General features: G+C 29.0%; 2 protein-coding genes across 2 annotated transcripts in view; both read right to left on the minus strand.

Moving 5' to 3' along the window:
• Positions 1-11,830, minus strand: part of LOC145306408 (uncharacterized) — a 458,128-nt gene that overhangs the window by 16,886 nt on the left and 429,412 nt on the right. The window lies entirely within an intron of this gene.
• LOC145306297 (uncharacterized) lies at positions 1,532-6,017 on the minus strand. The gene is made up of 6 exons (XM_080148378.1): positions 5,969-6,017; positions 5,799-5,832; positions 4,046-4,136; positions 3,434-3,498; positions 2,368-2,494; positions 1,532-1,639 (listed from the first exon to the last, which is right to left on the minus strand). The coding sequence occupies exons 1-6, from the start codon at positions 6,015-6,017 to the stop codon at positions 1,532-1,534; spliced, it is 474 nt and encodes a 157-aa protein (XP_080004504.1).

Below are 11,830 nucleotides of genomic sequence, written 5' to 3' on the forward strand. Positions count from 1 at the left end.
TTTCACTTTTGTATAGATTTACAATTTATTCAACTAAAATACTTTAAAAACGCAAAAAGTTTCCTAAAAAAGCAAACCCAATCGATCAAGCCGTTTTGTAGATCTTTCTCTTCAATACTCGAAACACATTTAAATATTTATCTCAAAAATGAAACTGTGCTAAAAAAAAGAAATAATTCCACGTTATTGTGTGAATACTTTCACTTTTTGGGTTTACCCCGGATCTACTAAACAACTACAGGCAACACTTCCGCAAGCTTTATACCACGGATATACAGGGATAGATAGTAATATACAAAGATAGATAGTAAGATATCTAGATTGATAGTAAGATACCTAGATAGATCGTAAGATATCTAGATAGATAGTAAAATGCATAAATATATAGTAAGTAATATACAAAGATAGATAGTAAGATACTTAGATAGATAGTAAGATACCTGGAAATATAGTATAATACCTAGAAAGATATTAAGATACCTAGATAGATAGTAAGATATCAAGATAGATAGTAAAATGCATAAATATATAGTAATATACAAAGATAGATAGTAAGATACCTAGATAGATAGTAAGATATCTAGATAGATAGTAAGATACCTAGATAGATAGTAAAATACATAAATATATAGTAATATACAAAGATAGATAGTATGATACTTAGATAGATAGTAAGATATCTAGATAGATAGTAAAATACATAAATATATAGTAATATAAAAAGATAGATAGTAAGATACTTAGATAGATAGTAAGATACTTAGATAGATAGTAAGATACCTAGATAGATAGTAAGATACCTAGATAGATAGTAAAATATCTAGATAAATAGTAAGATACATAGATAGATAATAAAATACCTAGATATATAGTAAGATACAAAGATAGACAGTAGGATAGCTGGATAGATACTCTATAGCTAAAAAGACAGTAATTAGTTAGATATATAATGCACAGTATATGTATATTATCACAAAAGAAGGTATAATCCTACAATAGAAATAAAAAATGCATATTATAAATTTATCTAAAAATCATAAATTTCAAAACATCAAAACAATAAGCAAATTCTTTATAATAAAAATCACATCTGTTATTTTTAGCGTTCTCAACAATATATTTCATTTCTTTACCTGCAAAAATCCTTTAATTAAAACTTAAGCAATCTTAGACCCAAAAATCTATATTCATAGGGGATGGGGGGCGTTAAAAGAATCCCCCCCCCCCTCTGTTATCTCGAAGATATCGAGATGCACAAAAGAGTAAAGTACATAATATAGTAGTAGTGTTTTCTTAAATTTTCGCAATCAACCAGCTTTAAAGAAGTTTTTAAAATAGTTTATTTTTTTACGGTCTTTCGGAGATCGAAAAGTGATAAAGAGTTTAAAAAATGATATTTAGTATTTTGTAGGCACCTTTAAGAAATACTTACATTTTGGATCGTTATTTCAGCCCACTTCAAGTTTCATTAATCTAGTGTAAAATCAAAGTAATAATAAACTATTCTTTTATAGATTCCAAATAACAAAAATCATGTTCTTCTATTTGAAAATAAAAGGATTTTTCCTGAAGTTTTTGTTATCTCAGCCAGATTTAGTAGAAGAAACATTCTTTGCATATCAGACATCCCTTCTTCAACCTTAAATAAAAGTGAATCAGTCAGTGACGCCTTTATTTCATATTATTGGCAGTTATTGCTTCTAGAAAGATGGGTGTTACATTTTAAAAATATAAAGAGTTACTTAATTTGAGGTATTTTCTAAATATTTTTTTTCTATCTATATAAATTTCTATATGTTATATATCTATATTTATATATACCTATCTATCTATCTTTCTATATAACTATCTATATATCTTACTGTTTCTATATCTACCTGTATTAGTTTATAAGATAACATACACATAAAGCTAAATTTAAGCAATGTCTCTCTGAATCTACAGAGTTGCTTGCCTCTGATAAATTTTCATTCTTCTACCTAATGACTTGAAAACTTGGTTTATCTATCATTCTATCTATTTATCTTTCTATCTCTATATCTACCTACCTATCTATCTACAGAGTTGCTTGCCTCTGATAAATTTTCCATCCCTCTATCTAATGACTTAAAACTTGGTTTATCCATCGTTCTTTCTATCTATTTTTCTATCTCTATTTCTATATCTACCTGTATTAGTTTAAAAGATATCAACCATAAAGGAAAATTAAGGCAATGTCTTTCTGAATCTACAGAGTTGCTTGCTTATCAGATATTTCATATATTTTATAAATAAACTTTATATCTATCCATCTTTTAATTGATCTATTTTTCTATCTATCTATCTATATATCATTCTATCTATATTTCTATGTCTTTATCTATCTACCTGTATTAGTTTGGAAGATATCACACATAAAGCTAAATTAAGGCAATGTCTCTCTGAATCTACAGAGTTGCTTGCTTCTGATAAATTTTCCATCCCTCTGTCTAATAACTTGAAGAATTGTTTTATCCTAAAAATAAATTATAGTTAACAAATGTTAAAGTATTCATCTACTTGTTTTTCTATCTATTTTTCTATTGATTTATCTTTTTTTATTATCAATATATATATCTAAGCTAAATATGTATCAATCATTCATCAATCATTTTCTTTTAATATATACCGAGGGTGGATTTAAAAAGAAAAGTAGGCTGGCTACTCGCTGGTGAGGCAAAATTATTTTTTTGAAAAATCCTCTAAAATCACATTAAAATTAAACAAAATCTTATGTTCATAACCCTTTTATGATTTTAATTAATTTTCATAGATTTTTCATGAGACTTTGGGGGATTTTTAACAAAAATAGTCTTGCCTCACCAGTAAGAAGCGAGCCTAATTCTTTTTAAGAATCCACCTCTGTTCTAAAGAAGGCGTCTTAACTTTTATTTTTATAGCTAGTCGGTGTTTTTAGTAAGTAGTAGATGTAAAATTTTTCACAGAATTTAGATATGCAATCTGTTTTTTTTTGTAGACCTCTTATTTTTTAAGTAATTTAAGTGTTTTTTATAAAAGAAATTAAGTAGATTTTAAAGTACTAAACCGCAACAAAAAAAAGAATAAAATTGCCATTAGGAACAAAAGTAGTAAGATCTTTAATTTGACACTTTGCTTTTTAATTCTGATGAGTAATTATTGAAAAATCTATTTTTTGAACCAACAAGAATACAAACTTTCAACTTAAATATATCATTACAGAGGCATAAGAAATAGGCGTTATATATACTTTTAGAATGATTTAGGAGATTGCTTAAAACTATAATACCAATAGGTGTAATCCTTAAAAAGCATTGGTTCAGGGGTCAGCAAGATCTGAAAGGAGAGATGGACAGAAAACACAATTGTTGATGTATAAATAAACAGACATTGTTCTACTTTGTATTATAGAAATCCTTGTATAAGTATATCTTACCCAGCCTTCTTATTATTAAGAAATCTTCCCATGGCTGTATTTGTATTTGAATTGGACACAGTTACCTACAAATTACATTAAATTGAATTTAGTGTAGAAACATCCATAAGTAGCAAAGCAAACTATTAAAAGTTTACCCTAACGTATTAATAATTTCAGTTGCAAAGTTGATTTTTATCATTTTAAATGTTATTTTATGTTAGTATGGTTGTTGTTTTTATCTTACCTTACCTTACCTTGTAAGGGTGGAATTCTCCTTCGATTTTTAAATAATCGTCTAGAATATCCAGAGCATCATCTCCTTGTAATAGGATGCGATTCTAACACCCAAGGATATTAGGTTAGGTAACATCCAATAGACAACCAACCATTTGATTGCACAACCTTTATCTAAGAAGTCCTAACTGTGCATAGTAATGAGTTTCGCCTGTTTATTGGCTAAGGCACTCCCCTTACTCTAAGTAATAATGTTGTACATCTGACATAGTAGCAGTATAAACCATTTTTAATGGGTTAATTATGATGTGGCGTCGGTCCAAGATTTGAACCTATAACCTCTCCAACAACGAGCGGATTTGCTACATGTTGAGCCACGGTCGTGGTTTGTCTTACCATAATCATGTTCATGTTGGCATTGTTGTTGTTGTTGTTATTGTTGTTATTATTGTTATTATTATTGTTGTTGTTGTTGCTGTTGATCAAACTGAGAAAGGATAACACAAACTTTTGTTATTTTATACAGTGTGTTTTTTTTATGAGAACTTTTTTGAAAGCAATTTTATTCCACTTATAGTTATCAGAATTTAATGATTAATGGCTTATTTTCTTCGTTTTTTAAGGCAATTAATAGAACAACAAAAAAATATTTCAGTTTTTATTTAAAAAGTAGAGTAAAATCTAAAATTCAAAACTTAGGTGTCAACATCTAAAAATGGTTTTAGCGCATTTTTCTTATGCTCAAATAATCAACCTTTTGCAAGAATGGCTGCTAAACACTTCATAGTTGAGATATAGAGCTAAAAATGTATACAGATACTATTAGAGTCATGTACTAGAACATATTAAAGTTTGAAGGTCATATCTCAACCAGGGAGGGAGTACTGGCCCCCCAAAGTCGACTACAGAAAATCCATTTTTTTAAGAAAATTGCGCTAAAACCATTTTTATATGTTGACACCTAAGTTTTGAAATCTAGATTTTACTTTACTTTTTAAATAAAAACTGAAATATTTTTTGTTGTTCTATTAATTGCCTTAAAAAAAAGAAAATAAGCCATTAATCATTAAATTCTGATAACTATAAGTAGGGTAAAATTGCTTTCAAAAAAGTTCTCATAAAAAAAAACACACTGTATATTGCAAAATATTTTTTTTGAAAAAAATCAATCACCATTATTGTTAGAAACTACTATATTTAAATTTGATCACTAAAGATTTAGACAGACCCTAAACTGCATGTAAATTTTGCCTGCTATTGATAAAGTTATCTAAATATTTGATCAAATTTTATGTCTATCTCCCTGATCATAGTAGAAGCAGACAAGATAGAAAAGGACATGAAATTTAGATAGTTGAATCCACCACTGCCACCAGCACTACCACTACCTCCCCCACCACCACAGGATCTACCTTAAATCAAAAGAAAGTAAATATATGATATTACAAGCCAATATGTCTCTGCATCAATTATAATAAGAGAATATGGGGATAGAGTTATCCCTAATTTAATAAGATACAAATTCTATGAATAAAAAGCAAATTTTTCAGTAATTTTTCCTGTTATGGAAAACTTTATTATTTCATTGTTTAAGGAGATCTTAACTGACAGATATAATGCTAATTGGTCAGATTAGACAGACAGAAAGACTAGACACAAAAGATTTATTTCCATGATTCAAACCACCCACCTTTCATTTCTTTTGGTTACTGAATGTAAGAATATGGAGACCATACACCAAGTTCACCAAGAATTTACATAAATCTGTTTGATTTGTACATTTTATTAAATAAATATTTTGAAAAATATTTACAAAAAATTAAAAAAAAAATAAACTTAAAAAATCTAAAACTGAAAGAGCCCTCATTAAATTGATATTTCTTGTATTAATCCCTAAAAAAAGAGACAATAGAAGAAGAAATAAACAGACACACTTAACCATAGAGTAGCTATCCTGATAAAAATCAAACAAATCTTACCTTCTTCAAAAATGATTGAACTATTCAGATAGGAGAGATTGGTTTGGTGTAAATCCATAGTTTCATTTATCAATTGCATTTTATAGTTTCCTGTGTTTCTGAAATGAGAATTACTTTGTCAGATAAACAAGGACAAAACATTTAGAATGGCAATACTCATTAATCATTACTTTAGGCTGAACCCTGAACAGTTGGGATCAGGTCCTGCAGAATCATAATTGGAACTAGAAATTAACTAGAACATCTGTATTTCATATTTTTTTTAACTACTAAAGCATATTTCAGTATTTTGGTAACATAAAATGCTTTATTAAAGTCTAAAAATATTATTGCTCTTTACCTGGATATTGATAACCCTGCCAAGTTTGCTGGCATTCAGTGCCCTCCATGGTGGAAATAATTACAATAATCAACTCATACTTATGTCACTTATTTGACCCTCCATTTTTATACATATTAAATGAGATAGAAAAATGGGGGGTGTTCAAAAACTCCCTCCCTCCCTTCCCCGACCATTTAAGGAAAAGACTTTCTTTAAATACGTTATGATATATTACCAAAATCATTAATGATTTTTTGAAGTATTTATCTTTTTAATGATATATTTTGAGAAGTTAATGAGGTCATTATCAAAATGATTGAGTAGATGATTTAATTAACAAGGATGACAACATCCATAAGTAGCGAAGCACAAAAAAACCTCGATGGGAATACGTACAGGTAGATTTAAAAGGTTTTTGCTAAAATCAAGAATAGATTTATTGGATAAAATAAACATGAAACCTTGTTTTATTTGCATGATGACGATGGTCAAAGTAAATTATATTCAAGATGCTCATAACAATGGGAAAAATTATTTTGATACTGATATCCCATAAAAGTTTGAAAATTGCATCAAAATAAACAAAGATATGGGGAAATATGTAAAACATATAAAAATAGCCAAAAACCTGATAAAAGGCAGTCTGGCCGTCATGGTTGTTTTATTAAAACGACAAAAAATTTAATTTTTACATCCTTAACTTAAAAAATTTGGAAAATCGGACCATATACACTGAAGATATGGAAAAAAGTGTTAAATATATAAAAATAGCCTAAAACCTGCCAAAAAGGCAGTCTGGCCGTCATGGTTATTTTGTTTAAAAGACGGGAAATTTAATTTTGATATATATAACTGAAAAATTTTGAAAATCGGACTATAAACACTGAAGATATGGAGAAAAATGTTAAATATATAAAAAAAAACAGCCTAAAACCTGCTAAAAAGGCAGTCTGGCCGTCATGATTGTTTTCTTTAAAAGACGGGAAATTTAATTTTGATATCTATAACTGAAAAAATTTTGAAAATCGGACCATAAACACTGAAGATATGGAGAAAAATGTGAAAAATATAAAAATAGCCTAAAACCTGCTAAAAATCGGTCCGAACGCCAATGATGTTTTATAGTCAATTGTTCTCCTTAATGATAGAAATGTTGTCAAAAAATTTCAGCATTCTATCATTTATAGGAGCTGAGTAAATCCCATTTCCCCCATAGCGTTACGGACGGACGGACTGACTGACGGACGGACGGACTGACTGACGGACGGACGGACGGACGGACAAAGTGAATTATAGAGTAGCTTCGCTACTAATAAATTAACTTGTGTAAGTCTCTGTTTCATAAGTTTCTGTTAAAGCAAGGTAATTTTATTTTCTTATTTTAAAATACATAATTTTAATCTTAAGTAGCGAAGCTACTCTATAATTCACTTTGTCCGTCAGTCCATCAGTCCGTCCGTCTGTCCGTAATGTTATGGGTGAAATTGGATTTTATCAGCCCCTATAAAAGATATGAGGCTGAAAATTTGTGACAACATTCCCATTTCTAAGGAGCACAAATTAATACATCTATGGCAGTCGCACTGCTTTTTAGCATGTTTTTGGCTATTTTAATATTTTTTACAATTTTCCACATATCTTTGGTGTTATTGGTCCGATTTTCAAAAAATTTTTTGTTAATGATATCAAAATTGAATTTCCTATCCTTTAAAAAAACAACAATGACAGTCAGACTGCCTTTTAGCAGGTTTTTGGCAATCTTTATATTTTCTCTTTTTCCCCCATATCTCTGGTGTTATGGTCCAATTTAAAATTTTTTTTGTTAAGGTTATCAAAGTTAAATTTCTCGTCGTTTAACAGAACATCTACGGGAGTCAGACTACCTTTTAGCAGGTTTTTGGCTATTTTATATATATCCCTATATCTCTGGTGTTTTGGTGTTTTTGGGTCCAGTTTTCAAAATTTTTGTGCATGATAGTATCAAAATTAAATTTCCCATTGTTCTGAGCATCCAGTATGTAATTTATTTTAACTGTCAGCCTGTCAGTCATCATACAAAATTAAAATATTAAAAAGATATAAGAATTCATAAGAGAGGCTTTGTGAATTTTTTTCTTTATCAAATACTATATTAATCTCATTGTCCGTACTCTTAGTCATGTTTTTTTGTGCTTCTCTAATCATGGATGTTGTCATCCTTGTTTAATATTATCTTGACACGTGCACCAAACTATTTCTAAAAACTGTAAAATTATGATTTTATTAGAACACTAAATTGTTGTTTTTATAATTAATTAATTGATGTTTTTAAAAAATGGAGTATCTCTAATCCATATCATCATTAAAACAAACAAAATAATTTAACCTAATGCAGTATTCAATGAAATTTAAAATTACCCCACTTCATAAAAAAGGTATTTTTGACTTAAATACTTTTTTCCAGGCAGTGTCATCCATTTTCTTGAAGAAAGGTATTTTAAATCACAATCATTCATTGCATTGTGTAGAAATCAAAAATCAATTTTTAAATGTAGGAGGTTAATTTTGATAGAGATAGATATTATTTGTGTACAAAATCTATATCATCAGAATTTCTCATTCAGTTTAGGAATACCAATCAGTAAACAAAACAATGAACTTCTTTCCACAAAACAAAGCCACATCTTGGATAACTTTAATCCTAGTTATTTGTATAATAGTTATTAGTGCACCTATTGTTCCAGATTTTGTTCATGTTATTGGAAGTGCTATCTTCAGTATTATTGCATTGGCATCCTGTAAATTCATTCATCTCTATTATGCTAATTTGGCAGCACCTAAGGCAAGGAAAAAATTTGGTTTCGTAGTTCCTTGACAAACCCTCTTTTGATTTACCCTCTAGGTAGACTTTGGAACAAAAATGAGACATAATAGTAAAATTGATTGCTGAATTGATTCAGATTTGGTTATCCAAGATTGGAATATTTGGTCCAAAAATTTTAGAAGATTTATTTTATTGATAAGATTGACAAACTTTTAAAAATCTTTTAGCTTTTACTGAAGAAATGTCTCCTATGTACGTTTGTCTCACTAGAGAGTTGGTCCCTCTTGTATGGTTACAGTGCACTATATTTTTGTTCTAAAAGGTTTATAAATTTATTTGTAAAGTTGTCAATAAAATCTAAATTAGATTATAGATACAACTATTTGTTACTACATGCCTTCATATATTTAAAGATTATGACTGTATTTTTGTTTGAATTTCTATGGACAACTTAGATAAAACTGCATGTTTTACAATCAATTGAAAAAAAATGAAATCCTATTCTTTTTATTTTTTTTTTAAATTATAAACTAGTGTTTTTTTTCAGGAAACAATCCTTGTTCACCTTATGAAGTTTCTAATGCTCAACACTGCAGCAGTATTAACTCATGCAAACATGTTTGGGATTCTATTCAATCTGTTTCCAGAAGTCATCCAAATTGGTCTAGATTCATATCCCAATCTGACATGTAGTCTAACTGTAAATGAACTGTATACAGTGTTAATGTGTCATTGTTTCTCAGCAATATTATTATTCAAGGCACTGGCTATCTTCTCTCCTACTTATTATCTTAGCATGAACCACGATAAAATGTGGAAACTCACTTCCTTAACATTTGGTGGTCTGTTGATTATAGAGTATGGGTATATATTATTTAAATACCAAACGTTATGTACAAGACATAATATTTATAATATGCAAACCTTGCGTAATCTCAATATTACTAGCTTTCAGATGAATGAAAAGCCACCAACCTTAATTCTCCATTTAGCTGCTACATTTGGATTAAGAATTGTGATATCTATGTTAATACTATTGAAAAAGAGATTTCATGTCAATATAATGAAGAGGATCCTGCCAACAACTAACAAAATTACTCCCCTTGAAGTAATTGATAATCAAACAAATGACCATTCAACATTACCTTGTATATTGCCAAGCGTATCAAACTCCAAAGTAGTTAACCCCTTACTATCATCTGCCGCCCCTCAAACAAAAGATCCAATTGATAATAAACTTAAGATCAACAATTTCATAAATGTTGAAGAATCAAACACAGAAAACTTAGATAATGATACAGAGGTAAACACAACTAAGATTAAATCTGTGCTAAACATAATTGAGGATATAAATCCAACATTAGTTTCAGTAAGGGAGGAAAGATCTTCTACTTTAGTTGAGGACTATGATTTAACTGAGTTTGAATCTTTTGAGGAAACAACAGAAGGGAATAAAAGTAAGATTATGAATGAAGATTTTATTGAAATTGTATCAATAGACACTCTTTCTGCTGGGGATGGATCTGAATCTAATACCATCATAAATAAAATAATGGAAGATCCTACTCAGAAGAAAGAAACCCTAGACATTAATGATACTAAAGATATAATCAATGCTGCTAATCATAATAATATTCAAAATGTAGCTGTATATCTAAAACATCTTTTAAACACTGATATTGCAATTTATATTGGTACAGCAGCATTAGCCCTTGCAATCTTTACAGTGTTCATCAACAGTGAAAACAATAGTGTTATCATTATTCATCTCATTGTTGGTAGAGTGTTCTTCCTGGCACTGCCTCCATATTGGATTCTTTGGTCTGGTGAAAGGACAATTTTTGTAATCAGAAGATTAAAACGAATTTTTAATTTGTAATGTGACTATGATATGATGTTGAAGAAGTGTTAGATTCAAGTCTTGATATATTTACTAGAAACTTTATATAAAACTGTTCAATTTCCTACAGGGATCTTTAGTGATAACACAAGAGGTATAAATTGTTGCATATCCTCATAAAAATTACCTCTTTTGTGGATAAACTTATTGGTTGAAAAGTTTGAACACTACTAGTGTGAAACCAAATTGATAAATTTAATTAAAGTATCTAAAGTTTTTTAGCCAACTTATAAGATGACGTCATGAAATGTTGTGTATCAGTGTAAGTTACTGACCAATGTACCCACCCTTTCTTCTTATTGTTACACTATTTGTTATGTTATAATTTTCTATAATAACATTTCCTTTCAAAATATGTAATAATTGTAAAAACTATATGAAATAAATGTACATGAATGTTAAAATCAACTAGAATTTTCGTTCACTCTCATTTTTTTACCAAACACAGTAGCCTGCTTTCACTAACTGCAAGTTTCAGTGATATAGGACAATTTCACTGTTCCGTTTTATTTTTACTTGAAGAAAAGTTTCTAATACTGAGAAATATAGTGATGTTACAATAGATTTTAAGCTTAACTGATCTCAATTTAGAATGTTACATCGTAGGATAAATTGCCTTTAAAAATTAGATAACTGTAATCATATAATACTTAGTAAGTATTATAAAAGTATGGGTTTATTGTAGCAGATTTTAATATTACATTTTAATATTTAAACTGATTGACGTTAGATTTAGAATCATTTATGAAAAAAAAACACGTTTATTTCAGGAACGAAGGGAAAATTGGGCTGATTATTACACTAGTCCCAACGGTAGTATAAAGTTTTCCTATTCGTTGGCTTAACAACTTTGGAACTTCTTGATTAGTTGGATAATATTATTGATTGTCAAAACATATTAACCACTAATTAATCTATAGAATTGGTGATTTTGTGTATTATTATTCAGGATGTACCCACATTTTGGCATTGTCTAATCCCTTTAAATACCTGTGTTTATCTGTATGTTGTGTTTTCAAAATAGTTTATTTTTTTTTAGTGGCGAAGCTAATTTGAAGTAATCATATAACATTGTCCGTTGGTACGCTGGTCTAGCACAACTTAGCTATTTCTCTTTTTATCTATCTTTCTCCTTCTTTCTTTCTCTCGTTCTCTCATCCTAAAGAAAGCCGACTTT

Source organism: Acartia tonsa, chromosome 14 (assembly GCF_053477335.1).
Source record: "Acartia tonsa isolate MP-2025a chromosome 14, ASM5347733v1, whole genome shotgun sequence".
NCBI lineage: Eukaryota > Metazoa > Arthropoda > Copepoda > Calanoida > Acartiidae > Acartia > Acartia tonsa.

Coding starts and splice junctions, on each gene's coding strand:
- LOC145306297 (XM_080148378.1), bottom strand. CDS start 6,017: ATGGAGGGCACTGAATGCCAGCAAACTTGGCAGGGTTATCAATATCCA. Junction 5,833..5,968: donor GCAGGGTTATCAATATCCAG/GTAAAGAGCAAT, acceptor ATGATTCTGCAG/GACCTGATCCCAACTGTTCA. Junction 3,499..4,045: donor CCAACATGAACATGATTATG/GTAAGACAAACC, acceptor TGTAATTTGTAG/GTAACTGTGTCCAATTCAAA.